Below are 19,816 nucleotides of genomic sequence, written 5' to 3' on the forward strand. Positions count from 1 at the left end.
TTTACGAACATAGCAAGCTAAATAGACAGGTCTTGCACTTAGCCAGGAAGGCAAGTACTCGTTCCCACATTAAAGCCACAGAGTGAGTCAGAACTGAGCACCCCAAACAATAATGCCCTTCTACAAGCCCCCTTGTGTTTAAATCTAGGAATTATTAGTTCAAGCACCTCAGCTGCCACGGGGAGGGGGGGGGTCAGGGGTTCTCAGATAACCAGAACCTCGGCCATATATTATTGACTCTCAAAACCAACATCCTACTGAGCAGAGAAAATACTTTTCACTGATAATTCCTTCTCTCAAGCTTTTGATGATTGTATCCAAAAAGAAATATTCTCAACAATCTCTAAAATAGACAGCAAATGAACATTAGTGGTAGCGAGGCATGAGGGAGCTTCATGTTGCCCTTTACTTGCCACTCCTCATGGTCTTCTCATGTATAGTGGAAGACTTCAGAGATATGGCTTCGAGGGCAGAGCTCCTAGCTATTAAGCAATAAAGGCTCTAGGCCTTGCTGGAGACCTAGGCATAGCTGCTAGGGTGAACCAAAGTAGGCCTGAGCGTGGCAGAATAGGAACATGCCAGGTGTTAGCTAACCAAGTAAGCACATTCCTGGCTTGAGAGGATGGAACAAAAATACCCAGAGCTATCAGATTACTACATACAGATACATACCAACAGATTGTATAGGAACACATTGACGCCCCCCGTAAGAGAAGGATGGAATGACAGGATAATGGATGAGGATGTTTTGTTCGAACTAGCAAGTTCAAAGTGCAGGATATTAATGAACAGCATATAAAATGTAATACGTAACTTATTTGTATCAATGGATAAAAGGAAAGTGGAGGGAGGGGTATCTTTGTACTGGCCTAGGGGATAACATTTTGTTATGTTAGCTGAGCTGGTACCTTATTGCGGGCATAAATGCGTTACGGTACACATAGCTCCTATGAGTTAAATAATTCTGTGCTTTGATGACAATGAACCTGGCCGAGTGCCTCTGCCACTGAACTGAGCTGTGGTCTTTTTGTATGAGTAATGTTGAAGTCTGCTGAATCAATACACGGCACTCTCTCCTAGTTCAGCTAACATTGGCGCTCCAAGAACAGCGGCACAAGCAGCATTAACAACATTGCAGCACTAGCACAAAAACAAAAAAGAGACAAAACTAAAAACCAAAAACGATTTCTTTTTTGCTAAAGCTTAATTAAAAGATCACCAGAGAGCCTATGAATAAAGAGAGATACAAAGTCAAATTGAAATGGAGATTACTAAAGTAATAGATTGGTAAAAGAAAATATAACAATACACAGAAAAAAGATAATGGGGATGGTGGGTTATCAAAATTATCTTTTAGTACCGGGCATTAAAAAAGGAACAGCGATCTCAGTGATGGGTGCAGAAAGACAACGACAAGTAAAGAACTGAAGTGATAGCCACAAAGTGTTTCAACAGTTTAGATGGTTGATTTAATTAATTAGAGGAACTAGTGGTCATCCCAACTCCCTGGAGGAAGAGAACTTGTGGGCCAGAAGCCAAGAAAGCTCTGTCTCTTCCAAGTAGAAAGCCAGTCTTGAGGCTGACAGCTTCACTGATCCCGTGGAATGGAGCTGTAACAGGAAGTTGTGATCATGAAAGGCGAGTGGTTCCTCAGATCACGTGGGAGAGTCCCACGTACCGTTTTGAAGAAGTGGCTTAAGGACAGCGGGACCAGTTTGCTGTGTGATGCAGGAACCCAGATGAACAGTTGTCACTTCCCCCAGATAGTTGCCATGCCATGGAAAGTACCGAAGACTAATCTGTTACTAACAAAACTTGGGACTGAGATCTCCTAACAACTGAAAAGTATAAGAGGGGAGATGTGGAAAAGAATACTGTGCTAAAAATGATAAATAGCTAGAACAGCAAGTATGGATTATTAGGAAGAGAATGAGCACTTACTCTGGTGAGGACGTGGGTACATTGCTCAAAGTTTGGGAGGGACGGGTTAAGCTATTTTACACAGTATTTTCTGGGAAAATAAACTTAAGGTCAATAAAACTCTACAGGGCAAAGTGATAGTGTTTAAAACCATATGCCAAAATGTTTTTTCCTGTTTGATGAATGTTGGACTCTGCCATCAACAATTTTACAGACATAGGAATCTCCTTGTCAGTCCCCTAGTAATATAATATTTGGATGCTAAAATTTTGTACCCAGTAAGAAATGCTAGACAATCTTGACCCAAAAACATAGCATTATTGTATAAGGAGTCTGATTCTGGTTCAGTTAGATAGGAATAACTTAGTGCAATCACTGTATCATAAAACAGCCAATCAGCTTCTGCAAGATGTTACATATCAGTGACACGATAAGCTCAACAGGGACAAAACCTTGTCTTTCCACTGTGTGTCCATTGCTATAGAGAGAAGCCTGTCCATGGTGCAATCCAAGAGGCTGGGGGTCTCCACTTGGACCAGAAAGCACAGGATTTTTGTTGCAAAACTGTTATTCAGGATTGTTATCCTTATGGAACAGAACCATGGAAATGGGAGTTAAATAATTGTCTTTATTTTTTTCTTCTAGAGTTGTCCTAGTTCAACTACTGGTGAACTCCCAATTAAAAAAATCCTGACTGTAGTGTTTCCTACTTGGCTTTATGAGTTCACCTTTTTCAACTTTTATGTAGGAATATATGGAGATTCAAGTTTATACACCTGATCTTAGGATCTGTTAGTTAAAAATTTGTTGACGGCCTGACAGGCAGATATTCCCCCCGTGGGAATGTTATGAAACCCAGCTTATACATTCATTCAGCAGAGCATAAAACAATTACAATAAAACTGTGCAACTACTGCGGCACTTCAAATGGCTGTGGGTACACATTACACAAACAGCTCCCTGCAGTCCCTTGGACTTTTCTTCGCTCATCACTGTCTTGTCCAGACTTGATGGTGCTTCAGATTTCTAGTAAAGTCACAGTGAAACAGAGGTGGCATAGCTGCAGGACTACATTCACCTAAGGGGAGCTGCACGTATAAATCACTATGATTCATAATGTTCCATAGCAACTTTCATCCAATGATTACTAAGTGCTTTACAAAAGTGCACATTATCCCTAATTTTCAGATAGGGAAGCACAATAGGTTGAATGACTCAAGTCAGAAATAAAATCCAGGCCTTCTGACAGTTTCTCACACTATTCACTGGACAACACTTATTTTACATTTCAAATAATTAACTTATTACTCTTAAATCTTGATATTCAACGTGCAAGGACACAGGGTGCAATCTTGTGAGGTGCTGCAGACATGCAGTAATGCATTAAAGAAATATCCTCTATTCCGTCTGAAGTTTGGGGTCCTCCAAATATTCCACTAAGTGTTCTACACCTTGCAGGATTGAGCCCCATAATGAATATCTATTAGCACACTGAATGACTTGACATTTCTCAGTTGCAATATTGACAAACTTTGTGAAGTTCAACAAATGGAAACCAGTTACCAAACAAACAACAAGAAAAGGAGTACCGGTGGCACCTTAGAGACTAACAAATTTATTAGAGCATAAGCTTTCGTGAGCTACAGCTCACTTCATGCTGTAGCTCACGAAAGCTTATGCTCTAATAAATTTGTTAGTCTCTAAGGTGCCACTGGTACTCCTTTTCTTTTTGCGAATACAGACTAACACGGCTGCTACTCTCAAACAAACAACTAAACTCAAGTGTTTCCTGGTACACCACAAAGCAGCCTTTTACTTTGACAACAAGTTTGCATGCAGCCCCCGGACTGCGACCATCTCTTTCAACTTCAGATATTTGTTCACCCAAAACAAATGCTGAAAAGCAAAAATGGGACTTAATTGTTAAAAGCGAATGATGAGAACAATTTTCTGGTACAGTAGCTGGTTTTAGTGACAGAATGCATATTTTTGTTAGCAGCTCAGCTACTTCACTTAAGCTTTCAGTACTCTTGGATGCATACCATGAAGTCCAGGTGACCTGCTGATCAATTTGCTCAGACCCTCTTTTTTGGGGGGATGGGGGAGGGAGAGAGGAATACCTCAAGTCTGACAATATCCCAGAAAAATTTTACATTACCACCAGAATGAAACCACAGTTCATATGGGATCGGTATGTCTCCAATAGAAAGTTAACCCAAGAAGCATTTGCTAAAGATGCCTTACAAATATAGATTTAAACGAGTATTTGGGGTCCCCAGTGAACAAGAGATTAACATTTTAAAACAACTATTTAACTCTTAAATCCTTCCCTTCCTCCTCCTTTCTGTAGGGATGCCCATGGGATTTATTTTTGCTTTAAGGAAGTGACACTTTGGGCCTAAACATGCTTATGGTATCCCTTCAGTACCATACCTCAAAATGCACATGGAAGAGTGCATCACATACTGATAGTTTTCCCTCTAACTGCCAGCATTCCAACAGAACACTGATGAGGGATGGGCAGCTATCAGCCAGGAAAGGGTTAAGATGATTTTAATTGCTGCACTAAGTAAAACCACTAGGTTGCTTAAGTGTCCAATAGCTGTCTATTCAAAAAAGTTCAAACATCTCAGCATCTATGTTCCTAGAAAACTACCACCTTGAAGGCACTTTTAAGCCTGAACGGTTATGCTCTTTATTCTTTCCCCAGAATTATAACATTACTTTTATGTAATGAATTAATTGTAGACACCTTTGCTTCAGTGCTTTCAGAGTATATCACAAGATAAAGTGCTGGTAAATGTTATGCAGATGTAAACACTCCCCCATTATTTCCAGGAATTAAAGAACTCTTCTCTTCAAACGATAAGGCATTTTCATACATTACTAATGTGGAATACACATACAACGTGTCATATCATTTTACAGAAGACGTACTGTATATGCTGGACCTGGATCTGTTCCTTTACACAGTTATAGCCCAGACAGCATGAACTTTGTTAGATGGATTATCTATCCATGGCATTTGCACGCCCAATTTCCTGCTTGAAGTAGCGATGGACCATTTATGAACACAATATTTCACTTGAACCCCACAGCTTCTGAAGTTATATCCTGGGCAATTAGCTACACTTCAAAAATGTTCAACATTGTTTTTATCCACTTCACTGGCCATCCCTCTTTAGAGTTAGGGTAAAATACTCTTCATTGCCATCAAAACATCTTTCCTTTACTGTACCTTACAAGTTGGGCTAGGATTATCAGAAAATGTGAAAAAGTTTAGTGCAGATGCTACAGTTGAGCTCTTCGGATGAAGCATCACACTGAGGCTCCTATAGCCAGTTTTTAAAGGCTATTCATTCAGGTAAGAATTAAGAATTCCAGGGCATTTTTCGAAAGAAAAACTGATATCCGCAGTCCTAGCCAATATTCCTTTTGTCACAAAGATTCCAGCAACCCAGGTGCCCCTGTCAAATGTAGGTACACAGCCACTAATTCCAGCGTTCTATTTTAAATTACATTATCCAATGTGCTGCGCCACCCAAATATTTACCCCCAATGGGGCTAAAGGACATGTGTGCTACCAGAAGAGAGAGAAAACAGATGGAAGAAAAACATTCAATTTGTTTTCCTTCATTTTCTCATAGACCTCCCTCCGACGGTCACAATTACAATGAGAAAGTGCCTACGTTTTTTCTCTTGCCCCATTCCCAGCCCCATTCTGCATAGACATGCCTTCATTGTAAGTGTGAACATGGCAGGGAAGCTGCACCACTTGGTAAAAACACTTATGTTAAATGCACTCCTCTGCAATGCTTACATGCTGTTTCTGAAAAATATACCGGGTATAGTAATAGCCCTGTACTGTGTCCAGCCTGAGTAATTTGAAACACGGAAGGCAAAAAACCACCACAGAACAGAACCAGAAATATCCTCTACTTCTGTAACTAGGGTTGCCAAATTTCTAACCTGCAGGCACTGCCACCGCAGCTTCCATTGGTCGTGGTTCCCGGCCAACGGGAATGCAGAACTGGTGCTCGGGGTGGGGGCAGGGTGCGAAGCCCCATGTGTCATCCCCTTTCCCCCCCAGGAGCGGACCTGCTAGCCACTTCTGGGGTGCAGCGTGGAGCCTGGACAGGTAGGGACTAGCCTGCCTTAGGCCCACAGCACCCCTGACTGGACTTTTAACAGCCCGGTCAGCTGTGCTGACTGGAGCCGCCAGTGATTAAAAACCGGACACCTGGTCACCCGACCTCTAACCTGGAAGTTTTCCTGCAAACATTTTGTTTAAATTCTGATTAATTCTGAAGAAAAAAGTATGCTCTAAAATATATTTGTATAAACGCCAGGGATAAGTCATTTCTGGCAGGGATGAATGGGTATCACTCAGAGAGGAGGGAAAACTATCAGAGGAAAAAAGTGACTCCAGCTCACCCTTCAAAATCGTGGTAGAACTCTAACATGGAATCCTAAGAGTACATTCCAACATATCACTGACTATTCCTCTTTTCACAGGACAAACATAAGACTTTTTTTCAAATAGGCCCCAAAATTAAGCAGATTTAAGTCTCATGTTGGACTGCCAAATTACTAGTTGTTCTGGGAATCACATATTAACATTTTGGGAAGAATTTTGAGGTCTGTGGCAGACTCTACCCAACACGTTGGCATTAAGAACATCCTTGAACAAATGGTAACCAGAAGAACTCAACAGTATGACAGATTCATTTCCATGCCTAACTTGTATGCAATGGTCTCTCCCATTCAAGATGCTGCAGCTTGTTTGGTAAGACAATAAAACTATCAAATTCTATAAAACTCCACTGAATTTAGCGCTACATACGTATTTTAACATCTTGTCTTCACACAATGTTTCACTGATTTAGCTACAAGTAAGTTTAACAGATCTATCTGGTTGAAACGGATGCAAAACCCTGTATGGACATTCTTAATTCTATTTATTCCTGGTTTATATCAATTTAGCTTAAATCTGCCTAGAATCAAAGTAAGCTAAATCAATCTAAATCAGGCATAAACTGAATTAAGAATGTCCACACAGAATTTTGTATCTGTTTAACTAAATTAGTTAGTTAACTCATAACTGGAGTTCAAGATGTGTGGTCCTTATCTGTATTCCACTGTGAATACACCATGCACTCCATGTGCCTGAGAACCGAGCTTTCTAGCAAGTAGCATCCATTAGCCTGCTCTCATGAAGGTGCTTTCCTTGAATGTGTACCAAAGTTCCACCTCTTACCCAAAATCAAAGAAAATCTGAAGCAGAGGAGAATACAAATAGGAACCACACATCTCGAAGAACTCCAGTTAAAAAGGGTAAGTACTTCCCTTTCCTCTTTGAGTGACAGTCCCTATGTGTATTCCACTGTGGGTGGCTGAAAAGCAGTAGTCAGAGAAGAGGAGGGTGTAACAATGCAGATGGTCTGGCTGCTTGTAGAACTGCCATCAAAAAGTCCAAGTGGACTTCTAGTATCTCTAGGAGTCTCCGTGAATATGGAGGAGATGGAGCAGCAATGAGGCCAATGTTATAATTTCTGCACATGTACCTGTGAGAAACCAGTTCTCTTGACAGAGGAAGACAGTGGAATTGTCCCATCCGTGGTGTGCTGCTACTATGGAAAATACTTTTATGAAGACTCGGGGTGCAGTTGCAAGTCTGAATGGGAGTACTCTGTATGGCTAGTGGTCATAGCCTGCCAAAAATCTGAGAAAACTTCGGTAGGAAGGCTGAACATTGATGCAAAAGGAATAATCTTTCATATTGAGAACTGTTAGCCATATGTCTTTTTCTAGGGATGGTATTTATCAATGCCAATGTAACCAGGTGGAATTTTATCTTGCAGGTAAAGACACAGTCATCGCAAGCTGAGGATGGGTCTCAATCCTCCTGTCTTTCTAGGGACTACAAACTATATGGAGTAAAACTCTTTTCCTTGATGTTGAAGGGATACATTCTCTATTATTCCCTGTTGTAGGAGGGATTTCATCTCCTGAAGGAAGATCTCCTCATGAAAGTGTCCCTGAAGACAGACAAGGAAGGGGTTTCTGGATCAGCAAAAATCACAACTGATTTTTACAAGGTTACTCAATAGTCTCACTTCGTACACAGCCATTCAAACTGCTAGCTGACTTTTCAATTCAGAAACTGAAAAGGCTTATTTCAGCCATTCTGTCAGCCAAAATGATGACCATTCATTAGTCCTCAAAGAGCTAGATTGTGTCTCAAAAAAAAAATCTTAAAAATTGTGGCATTTCTGCTAAAAGGGATAAGCAGGGTGGAGACTCAATAGCACGATTCATGCTGTTCCCTCCAACTCCATGGAAATCCCTTGTATGGTAGTAAGGAGTATAGCTGGGCTGAGGGCAGGTGGAGTGATGGGAAGGCAATTCTCCACAGTATCATCCCCTTCAAGCCTTGGGTTTCCCTGCCTACGCTAATGCTGACCTTTTTTTAGCATTTTCTCGTGTGGTTTCCCTCTCAGCACTATAGGCCTCACACGAGGAGGAAGATGAGGAGCCCAATTTCACTCTATGCTGCTTAGCCAGCATTCCCTAGCTCAGGTCATGCCAAGAGGACCCCTAAACATACAACTAGCCTACAAGATAGCCACTTCAAACTCATTTCTACACAATTATAAACCATGGGTGTAATCCAAGTCCCAAGGCAAGGAATCAGAAGATTCCCCAGAGTGGAGATTCTAACTAACTAGTTGTACCAAATGGCCTGTGTCAAGTGATTTTAAAATGTGAAATGCAATAAGTGCAAAGTGTTATTAAAATAAAAATTAAACGGTTGTAACAGGTCACACATTTTCATTTCTCAAGTGGCTGCACCAATGGATTTCTTGCACTGAAAAAGTCTTCCTAAATCTACAAAAACAACGAGGAGTCCGGTGGCACCTTAAAGACTAACAGATTTATTTGGGCATGCATCTGAAGAAGTGGGGTTTTTTACCTACAAAAGCTTATGCTTAAATAAATCTGTTAGTCTTTAAGGTGCCACCAGGCTCCTTGCTGTTTTTGTGGATACAGACTAACACAGCTACCCCTCAAATACTTCCTAAATCTAGCAGCCTTTTCATTATGTAAGTAATTTAGCTGTAAGTTTTCAGCCATTTAGTATGTAGCATGTGTTTCCCCTTAAGTGATTGGGGGAGGGTTGTGTTTATTACAAACTAATACTGTCGAGTATTCCGGAATGAGGAAAAAGCCTCAAAATTTATTTTACTTCCTTCATTGATGTTGGGTTGAATTTTCGTTAGGTTTATGTTTGTTTCTCTGGAAATTAGAGAGACAAATGCAAATATTGGAGCCAACCACTTTTAGCTCTTATGATGACATCTTTGGGAATTTATATATAAATGCAGAAACCAGTTGTAAATGTAGAGGCTGCGCTCAGACGGGTTCTTCAGAAGCTGTTATCTACTTTCACCATAAGAAACTGAAATTGGAATAAGGTATGGATATTATCTTGTGGTAAAATTAAACAAACATCTATAACAGGTAGGTAGCTTACTTTTGGAATTTTACACTGGTACCTACAGATTGAGAGTGAATAATTTTATCTTGGAAACAGACAAAATATTGTTGTACAACAGGTGTTATGGATTCTGTTTCTTGGTAAAATACTTCACTCTACTTTGCTTCACTGCATGTTTAATGCAAGGAAAGTTATACAAAGTGTACAGTTAAGAATGATGAAAAATGATAAAACAAAGAAGTAACTTCGGGATATTAACTGATTCAACTGAAAAAATAATTAATAGTTAGCATGACAGAACAGCTCTTCCTTTAAAAATGTCTACTTCATATTAGCAAAGCTCGAGAATGCCAGACGAGAAAATACTAACTATGTGAAATGTTTAATACAGACAGAAGATGCTGTTGAAATTGTTCTGTATAGTCATGCCTCTCATGTTATTAAATTAGGCTCATTTAGTCACTCCAGCAAATACAACATCAGTGACAACCATGACTCCTAGCTCCTCTGCAGCAAAGATGACTGCCATCACTAAACCTATGAATGGAACCAGCATTAAACCAAGTAAAGGAAGAGTCGCTAACAGAGCGGGCACAATGCAGCATGGAGGCTCAGTAGCTTAAATGGCCTTAAATCTCATGACTATTGCATCTTTTACTGTGTCCATCATTTGAATGCAACTGCTTGTTTAATTGTTATAAAAATAATATTCATTACTTCCTAATCACTGGTAGTAAAATCAAGTTCTCGAGTCCAAATTCTCTATGAATCACCATTCTGATGCCAATTAACTGCTATCATTTCAACATGTTCTTCACTATTGTGAGAGTTTTAATATTGTGGAGCAGTAGCGGTACTATACGTATGGTTGCTAAATTAATGACCATGTTCAAATAAGAACTTTCAGTTCATAAAGTTATTAAATTACTCAAAATAGTATCAAAGTGTCCATGCATTTTATATAAAAAAAAATTTAGAAAAAACTGACTTTTTCCACTGTAACAAATTGTAACAAGCTGGTTGTCAAATAAAGCTCATACTCCAAATGTATTACAAATATTGGTAAGCTATGGAAATTAGTCTTATTACACTTGTTTTACCAAACTACATTTTATGTATTAAAATAAGTATATGTATCCACCACAAAAGCCAAATTATGCAAATATGACCCTATTTCCAACATCTATCCTCATGTGTCCAATGTGCACAATTCTAATAGAGTAACCAAAAGTTTTGGCCTAATAAACTCAGATAACCATAAAAAGAGGTCATGTTCCCTTTGCAAATGTCCAATTGTTCTCCTGCAAGAGACACCGATATCTCAAATCCTTATATGTTCCACTTGTCATTCACACTATGGTTTTTTGTTTGTCAAGATCTAGACTGCAACTTTATTTGGTTTGCATTTTTGTTGATGTTTAGCTTAAAGCGTAATCCTTTGTCAACAATAAGTAATACTACTTAGTTATGCATAACTATGTTCAATCATTTCACTAATATTAGTAAAACTGATGTAAAAATTAAAAGATTACAGTGAAATACTTGCCTTGGTGATCTGAAAAGAATAATCCTGTGTCAGATATATTTCTTGAAACTTTCAACATTAGTGTAGTAAAAATTATCAATTATTTTAGTGAATTGTTCGAGTATGGTGGAAGATCAAAGTTAAAATATGCACAGCCCTGGGTTCTAATATTAAATATTTTGCAAAACTTGTAGTCTATTCTTCACTACTTAAACTGATTTTCTCCCCATTTCTTTAATCAGACTTCTGCATACATCATATGCACTACCCCATATCATACTAAATCCTTTCCTTATAGAAAGGAAGCAACTCAACACTAACAATCATGGATATAATTTTCAAAAGTACTCAAGTGACTTATAAGCACAAGTTCCATTTTCAAAAACAACTTAAGCATCTGGGAGCATAAGTCCTAGGGACTTTCAATGAGACTTAGGTCCTACATGCCTAAATCACTACTGAAAATAGGATTTAAGTATTTTTCAAAATTTTATTCCATGACATGTTTTGCCACCTCATTTTGCATTTAAATTCCCCATTTTTCTGTTGCAATAAATTCTGAAGAGAAGGAAGCTATTGATATGACTTAATATTAGTACCATCCATACGCACTGTGGGTGTAATTTAATATTTATTGACCTTGAATTTTTCACCTCCTAAAATAAAATCTAACGCTTTCACAATGAACTTTAAATACATTCCACAGGCACTCAGACACTATGGGATGGGTGCCCATACAATTTATATCGATAAATTTCTGATCCAGGAAATTGGATGGCCACAAGAGTATATTCTCACCTCAAATCTCAGATATGTTCACAAATTCCTGGTTGGTGAGAAGAACATATCTTCCTTATATGCACTTGCTGCTTTTGGTATTACAGTGGTTATTATAAGACAAGGGAAAGACAGAAGTTTTCTTACCGCCGAGCAATGTAGTAGAAAACAGGATTGCCAGCTTTTGATGTCCCAGCTTGATAGAAAATATTTAATGTTTTCAATGCCTTGAATTCCTCTTTTTCATGTACCTGGTGCCTAGAAATCAGCAGAATTACTAGTTTAAATTGACATCATTTGTTCATAGACGTCTAAGGGAAAAACGGCCCATTTGCACTTTAAAAATTGTCTGAACATTTTATTAAATATTGTTAAGCAAATTTTTAAACACCACCACATCTGTTTTCTTAGAGTTTTCCATTTTACCAAATGAGCTGACATTTGTGGGGAGAAAAAAAAAATCACCACACCGCATGGAATTTATTTCTCTATTTTTGAGTGGAAAAGAACTCAAATGGTTTTAAATTTGGTTCTACCTCTCCCCCACATCCCTCCCTCCGAAAGATCTCATTAGGTATGAAAGTACTTATGTATATACAGTAAGTCCTTGCTTAACGTTGTAGTTATGTTCCTGAAAAATGCTACTGTAAGCGAAATGTTAAGTGAATCTAATTTCCCCATAAGAATTAATGTAAATAGGTGGGGTTAGGTTCCAGGGAAATTTTTTTTGCTCGACAAAAGACTATTGTGGAGCTTGGCTGAGGTGGTGGAGTCACAGGGTGGAAGGGGGTGGGATATTTCCCAGGAAATGCCTTCCTGCTAAATGATAAATTAGCACTCAGCTGAGCCCTCAAGCTGTAGCTCACGAAAGCTTATGCTCAAATAAATTTGTTAGTCTCTAAGGTGCCACAAGTCCTCCTTTTCTTTTTGCGAATACAGACTAACACGGCCGCTACTCTGAAACACGTTGTTAATGTAGCCTCAAATTTTACAAGGCAGCACGAATGGAGGGAAGAGACGCACCATGAACCAGACAGAGACAGACAGCGTGTGTGTGTGTGTGTGTGTGTGTGTGAGTGAGAGAGAGAGGTGCATTGCCCCTTTAAGTACACTGACCCCCCTCTAAGTACACTGCCTTTTTAAGTAGATCAGCAAAATGAGGCAGCAGCTGCTGCCAGCAAACTCCCTCGCTACTCAGCCCTGTTGTGTCTCACCCGCACTCTGTGGAGATGGGGGGCAGGAGTGGCGAGAGGAGGATGCCCTGACATTAGCAACTCTCTTCCCCCCAACTCCTACACAGCAAGCAGGAGGCTCCTGGGAGCAGCTCCAAAGCAGAGGGCAGGAGCAACACACAGCAGTGAGCGGGGAGGAACAGCTGAACTGCCCAGCAATTGATAGCCTGCTGAGTGACTGCCACACAGGGAATTTAGGGGAGCTGATAGGGGGACTGCTGGTCCACCCTGGTTCCAAGCCCCCACCAGCTACCTCCAACAGGCTGCTCTTTCTGAAAGAAGTGGACAAAGCAGGCGACTGCCAAACATTATAAGGGAGCATTGCACAACTTTAAATAAACATGTTCTCTAACTGATCAGCAACATAACAACGTTAACCGGGATGACATTAAGTGAGGAGTTACTGTACACGCTACATCAAAATTATAAGACTGATAGCTTAAAGTTTAAAAAAGCCAATTTTTCCAATGTCAAGTAGCTCCATTACCTAGTCATAAATTCTTCAAATTTGGAACTGGTGAGATTTAGACTGGACCAGTGTGTGTCTGCCACAGGCTTGTGCTCTGGTGGACCCAGGTAGGCAAGAAGAGTAGCCATTTTGTCAAAAGGTCGCCTTCCAACAGCTTTGTGATCCCTAGAAACAATACATTACTTACAAGAGACAACAAATCCTACTTAACCCGCAGGACCACTCCTGATTTTTGTCCAGTAACTTCCCTTTATCACGAATGAGCTGGTTGCTCGTCCCAATTATTTTTAGGCAAGTAAAGAATGTTAAATTTTTTACTCTAGTTTTTATTGCAGTGTTTAGTGAACAACTATAAGAAATCTGTTCACAGTAGAAAGCATAATTCATGCACAGGTCTCAATATGAATGAGACATAGCCACTTAAAGTAATCTACTTGTTTGCCTAACAGTAATATGAAGAACTGCAATGGAAAGTTATGGATATTGCAAACTAAACGTCTCCTCAGACAAAAAAATTCATAAGAGAAGTAGGTTAGTACAATGTTCTTTTAAGTAATAGCTAATGAATGAAATCCTGCCCACACCAATCCCCAGGATGTGAATTAATTGATTTGTCATCTTGAACTGTAATTGCATTTATAACTCCCTTCCACATTCAGATCTTTTACCTATTGCTGGAAAGATATTGGCCAATCTTCTCCTGATTGTTCCAAAGTAAACGGTGTAAGGCAAGTACGTTGCCATCACTAATGAAGGAGAGACTGTGATTGACAGTGTCACTAGCAGGACAATCTGATGCAATATCAAGAAAAAACCTAAAAGGAGACAGAAAACCAATTGCTCCAATTAGCAGGGAAAAATCAGTCCAGCAGGCTGACAACAGGTCACAGAGCCATGAGAAAGCATTTTTCTGTTTGCTTTCTATATTTTACATAAGATGTGTGGTAAAAATTCCTCAGGTAAACTACCAGTGCGATTACCTTCGTGCTGCATCAAAGTTGCTTTTTACAAAGTCATTAAAAGGCCGCATATGTTCTTCTTTCGTGAACAAGACATGGTTGGCAATACTTTGAAGTATCTAAACAATAAAATAGAAAATAGAATTGTTAAAGGCACACAGAGGTTTTACACATTACACAATGCAGCTGTGCCAATGAAACATCTCTTCCCACTTTGGCAGATTCATCCACTTCTATTTATCTATGAAAATCCACAGGACACACACACACACACAAAGGCTGTTGAACAACCCAATTAATTTTAATTTAGTAGACTGTGCCCACTGCAGCCTTTATGCAAATGAATCTTTGTCCAGTTGGCTGGAAGAAAAGGGGTGTTTGCACCTTTAAAGGCTCCCTTTAGTAGTGAGAAGGGGGAAATTTTACAAGAATGGACAGAAAGGACAGGGAGCATGGGGCCAAGTCAGAACAAGCTCACTCCATTGCCTTTCAGGTAGGCTTGAAGAATGAGGGGATATTTATTCTTCTTGCAGCCATGGAATGGTGTTTTTTCCCCCCAAACTCTCATAACTACACTGATTAGTGGTCACTAGTTGAAACAAGTGTACAGGAAGAGAGTTTTTCAACTACAAAATTCACTCACTAAGTGAGTGCACTTTGAGGTACTGCTATTTCAAACAGCCCAACTTGCTGTGCACTAAGGGTATGTCTACACCGTACTTAAAATCCCATGACTAGCTTGAGCCAGCTGACGTAGACTTGCAGGGCTCAAGCTAAGCGGCTGTTTAACAGCAGTACAGATATTTGGGCTGATTACCGGCCAAAGGCCCACAGGAAAGCCTGGTTTCTATATTTTTATCTAAGATGAGTGGCAAAGATTTCTCAGATAAACTACCAGTGGAATTACCTTTGTACTTCATCAAAGTTGCTTTTTACAAAGCCATTAAAAAGGCGCAGTCAGCCTTACTGGCTTTTCAACAACCTCCTATGTAGGTATATTTAGAGGCATCGGAGGAGTACTCAACATTAAAATATTTATATGACAGTAAGGCACATACATGTCAAGTTTTCTGATACACGTACATCCACTGAAATTCAAAATCTTCATGAGGCTTTGAAAATAATTTTCAGAATTGAGGAACAGAAACTTAACAGGAACAAAGGTACTACCTTTTAGACAGCAGTTATCAGCGTGTCCTGCTTAATTTCTTGTGCCCTCACTTCTGAGCTATTAATTTTCAATCAGAACTCTGCAGCCCAAAGCTTGAATTTTGCACAACTGTGCAAACAAGTCTAATATTTTGACACAGAATTTTCAGAATTAAAAAACAGCAATGTAGGTGGGAGGCCAAACAGCATAGGCTCTTTTATACTCAGGTTACTGGGAAACATCAAAATATTTGTTTTTTATACAAAATATTTCCCCTCAAGAGCTAGACTGATATAAAGCCTGCATATTAGAATTATGATATATACCCAAGCATAGTTCAGAAACTGCAATTCAAATTAGCTGTAAAATTAATAGAAATCGTATACATTTAAACACTGAAGTCCTGGCTAGAGTAAACTTAAAGCTGAGCGAAGTCTCCTTATAGTTTTTTAAACAAAGAATTAAAGCCAAATTAAAAATCACCTAGAAAACACAGTAAGTCCAAATAAAAATACAGAATCAAGCAAATTCAATCCTTCACCTTTGACATTAACTTCAAGCCCCTTTCAATTCTAGGTGGAGGCTTTTTATCTAAAATCCCTGCCTCATAAGGGGAGACAATTGCAGGATTGATGAACCTTAGGAACATGGCACTTCCAACTGCTCCAATGCTGTTCTGAGGAAACCGCTGGCTGACAACCTAAAAAGTAAAAATGAGAATTATAAAGCTACAGTTTGAATTAAAGTAAAAGAGGAAGGAAAGCTGAAAAAAGTGTTCAGCTGTAGTCCCATTTTAAGTATTTATCAATCAATCCAGATCATAAATAGGACTATACAGGATTGATACATTTGAGTAGGATTATGCTGATTTGAGAATATTGTTTAAATCCGGATTATAATGGCTTAATAACCTAGAGAAGAACTCCGTCATGATAATTAAGTGCAAGAGGAAGAGGGATTTTTAAAGCAGACGTACATAATTTTACTGCAAGTTTCATACAATCATCCCTATGTGGGTGAAATTTTTTAGTAGAGGTTCAAATTGGTACAAATCCAAGAAGTAGTTTAAAAATTACTAGTCAGTGAAAGTAATAATGTGGACAATTATTCCAACATATTCAATTCAAATATATATTATGTCCCAGTCAAAAACATGGGAAGAGCGTTTCTAATTTGTCAGATTTTTAAGATTACTCACAGAAGCCCCTTCACCATTAAAATTTACATTATAATGATTCTTGGGTACTTTTAACCTTGGAGGAAAGACTTCATTGGAACCTGAAAGAAAACTTGAAGAGGAGAAATAACCCACTATTTCAACAGTTTTGCCAAATGAAATGATACGACCAAGAACAGATCAGTTATATTGGTAAAGAGGAATTCTGCTATTCAACATTATTCTTAACTTGCACACATATACCCTTCCCTCTTATTCACTTCAGTGCCCAGCAAAATCATATAAAGATGGGGACAGAATTTGCTGAAAAACTGTAGATTTAGGTACTACTTTTGGGGACCCAATCCAAAATAGTTGGAATATTTTGTAGAATGAACAGAATGAAATATATGGAAAGAAAAACTAAGTCTTCTTGGTTATTACCTAAAGAATCTTTGCATTTTAATAAAAGGCTTATGAACTCAGGGCTGAAAAGAAAAACTTGCTACCGCTTAGAGCACTAAACTGACTGGAAGTTAGCTCATCTGAAACATTTTTGGAATGAGGTTTCTGAGAAATGCAGAGATCTGAGGAGAACCTTCTAGACTGCTAAATGGAGTACATGTACTACGTAAACTTCTGAAATGCCATCTGAAGAACATCAGTAAGAATTATACTATGGGATTTTAGAAAAATTTCCTGTGGGGAATATGGTGAAAGCTTCTTCTGTAGATATGAAAGTTCATGCCCTTCAAACCTGACACTAGTTCTTTAAAGTACCTTTCCATAAAACTGCTGGAGGCTAGACATTAAAACAGGTTGATTTACTCATCTGGTCATCACATATACCAGTGTGGTTTTTTGTTGTTCATAGGGCTTTTAATACAGTCCTAGAGTTCCCCAGCTTGATCTATCTTCTCAATTTTAAAATGAATGAAACTGAGGATAGACAATCCATGAAGAAATTGTACTGATAAATACAGATTACATGTAAATTACTGGCAGGCTACTAGAATAAATTCATTGCAAAAATCAATGCTGTCAAGGATAAATTACAAATAAAATTCATGACTATATATTTAGGATTGCTCCTTTATCAAGTTCTAGTTAAGGTCCCAAGAAGCAAACAGGGAATGCGACGACTGGACCCAAGAGCGTGTGTTTTTTCCAAATAGCCTGTGGACAGTATGAATTGTTCTACAGCTTATTGTTTAGAAGGGAAGGGAAAAGAGAAATGCAGCAATAATGTTATTTTAATACAAATAAAGGTATCTTGCGAATGTAGGTCTCCAGGATTCATGAGGACTTAAGCTGCCATGAATGCAGCTGAAACAACCATGGTGTGACCCCAAAGCCTAAATTTTGCAATGAGTTTTTGTAGTATTACGTTCTTTGATCCTTTAGTTTACTTGTTCTTGGTTTCTGAAACAGCAGAAGACACTGCAGAAAATCCCCTTCGGGGTAGTTCAGAGGTCTCATTACCTTTCATCCATGAAATGTTATTGATGCCTAGTCTTAAAAAGTATATTGAAGAAATGGAGTGGGGAAAAAGCACAAAAGAGTTGTTAGTGTGGAAAAAGTTCCTTCAAAAGGTAATTGACAGCACAGATTGAACAGGATCAGTGCGTGTGTTCTCATTTGCTTGTAGAAGAAGGCTGATAGAGATCTCTGAGAACACCAGGAAGTTCAATAAGCTCACCAGGGAATATTCTAAACAGCTAATGATGAAAAAGCAAGCAATAGCTCAGCGACACCTCTGCCTATAAGAACTTTAAACGTCAATAGAAGTGTCTTTAATGAATGAGAAAGGTGGGTATCAAGGTTTAGGATTCCCAGGGGTGGTAGTGAACCTGCATCATTACAAACAACAGGTGTACAGGCTCTCCAGGCCTCAGAATTCATTTTCAAAGGGTAAAAGAACCTAGAATTCTTCAACATGTAAATTTTGCTGATGAAGAAGCATGATGAATAACGCATGAAAATTTAACAGATTATATTTTATTTTAAATATTTGGGTAATAGTTCCCAGTTTGTTTGATTTATAATTTAAATAGACTATTTAACATTATTCTTAACTTGCACACATATATCCTGTTTAAAATAGCTTTTAGTTATCGAACCACAACTACTTTTACAAATATCACAAGTACCAAGAACCTTAAAACTTGAAGAACCCCCACCAAGAACAAGGATAGAATAAATGTACATTATGTTAAAATAAATGAATATTGTTTTCAGAGGTAGTGCTTTTTAAAAAGTCAGTACAGTCACATGGCAGATTTTTTTTAGTACTACAATCCATTAAAATATCACGAGTTCTGTACTAAAAAGTTTAAACTTCAATCAAAACCAGACTACTTTATCAGTAAACAGCAACAAAATTTGATTTCTATTAACCACTATTGACCAAAAAGTCTTAAAGTATGAAATTTTACAATATTTTAAACAGCTTAAATTTTAATAGTCTCAAAACTCAGTAATTAATGTTACTATAAATACACTGCTTTGCTTCATACATCAAGTATTTATTAGCAGTATTCAGTTGCATACATCATTGAAAATATATCAGTGTGGCTCTGAATAATTTAGGTTAGATAAATACTGCTCAAGAGCCAGCAGGAGAAAGCATTTTTTCATGGATCAAAAAGAGAATAGATTTTTAACAATAATTTCGCAATGGCAATGGTGTAGTAGTTTAAAAGAAAAAAAAAAGAAAAATATTAGGACCAGAATAATTCTCCATCAGATAAAATTAAGAAAGGTCAACCTTTCCTCTGAAAAGTTTCAAATGTGCCTTTAGCCTTGCAATGTAAAGTTTAAAGACAATCCTATACTGACTCAGTACAAAGAGTACTGTTCTATTTTTCAAAAAAAGGAGGAAATAAATGACACTATTTAATGTAAACTGCATCTTTTGCAAGAATAAATCTCCAAGAGTAAAATTTAGAATATTTAATCCCGTTTTCTTCCCAGACTCTGTATTTCAAAAAGATTTTTAAATTTAAATCCTTAAAAAAAAAGTTTCAGGATAAAATCTAATCCTATTAAAGATGTTCTTAACCCAGAATGACTCATTTAACTTCTAGTTCACCTGAAATGCCATGGAAAACGTATCATTAACACATAGCAC

At 38.3% G+C, this 19,816-nt stretch overlaps 1 protein-coding gene across 1 annotated transcript in view; it reads right to left on the reverse strand.

Moving 5' to 3' along the window:
* NF1 (neurofibromin 1) overlaps window positions 1–19,816 on the reverse strand; it is a 169,391-nt gene that overhangs the window by 79,340 nt on the left and 70,235 nt on the right. Inside the window, 5 exon segments of the mRNA XM_038375337.2 lie at window positions 11,868–11,978; window positions 13,440–13,586; window positions 14,090–14,236; window positions 14,402–14,499; window positions 16,072–16,230. Coding sequence (XP_038231265.1) covers window positions 11,868–11,978; window positions 13,440–13,586; window positions 14,090–14,236; window positions 14,402–14,499; window positions 16,072–16,230 — 662 coding nt within the window.

The sequence above is a fragment of the Dermochelys coriacea genome, chromosome 17, assembly GCF_009764565.3.
Source record: "Dermochelys coriacea isolate rDerCor1 chromosome 17, rDerCor1.pri.v4, whole genome shotgun sequence".
NCBI lineage: Eukaryota > Metazoa > Chordata > Testudines > Dermochelyidae > Dermochelys > Dermochelys coriacea.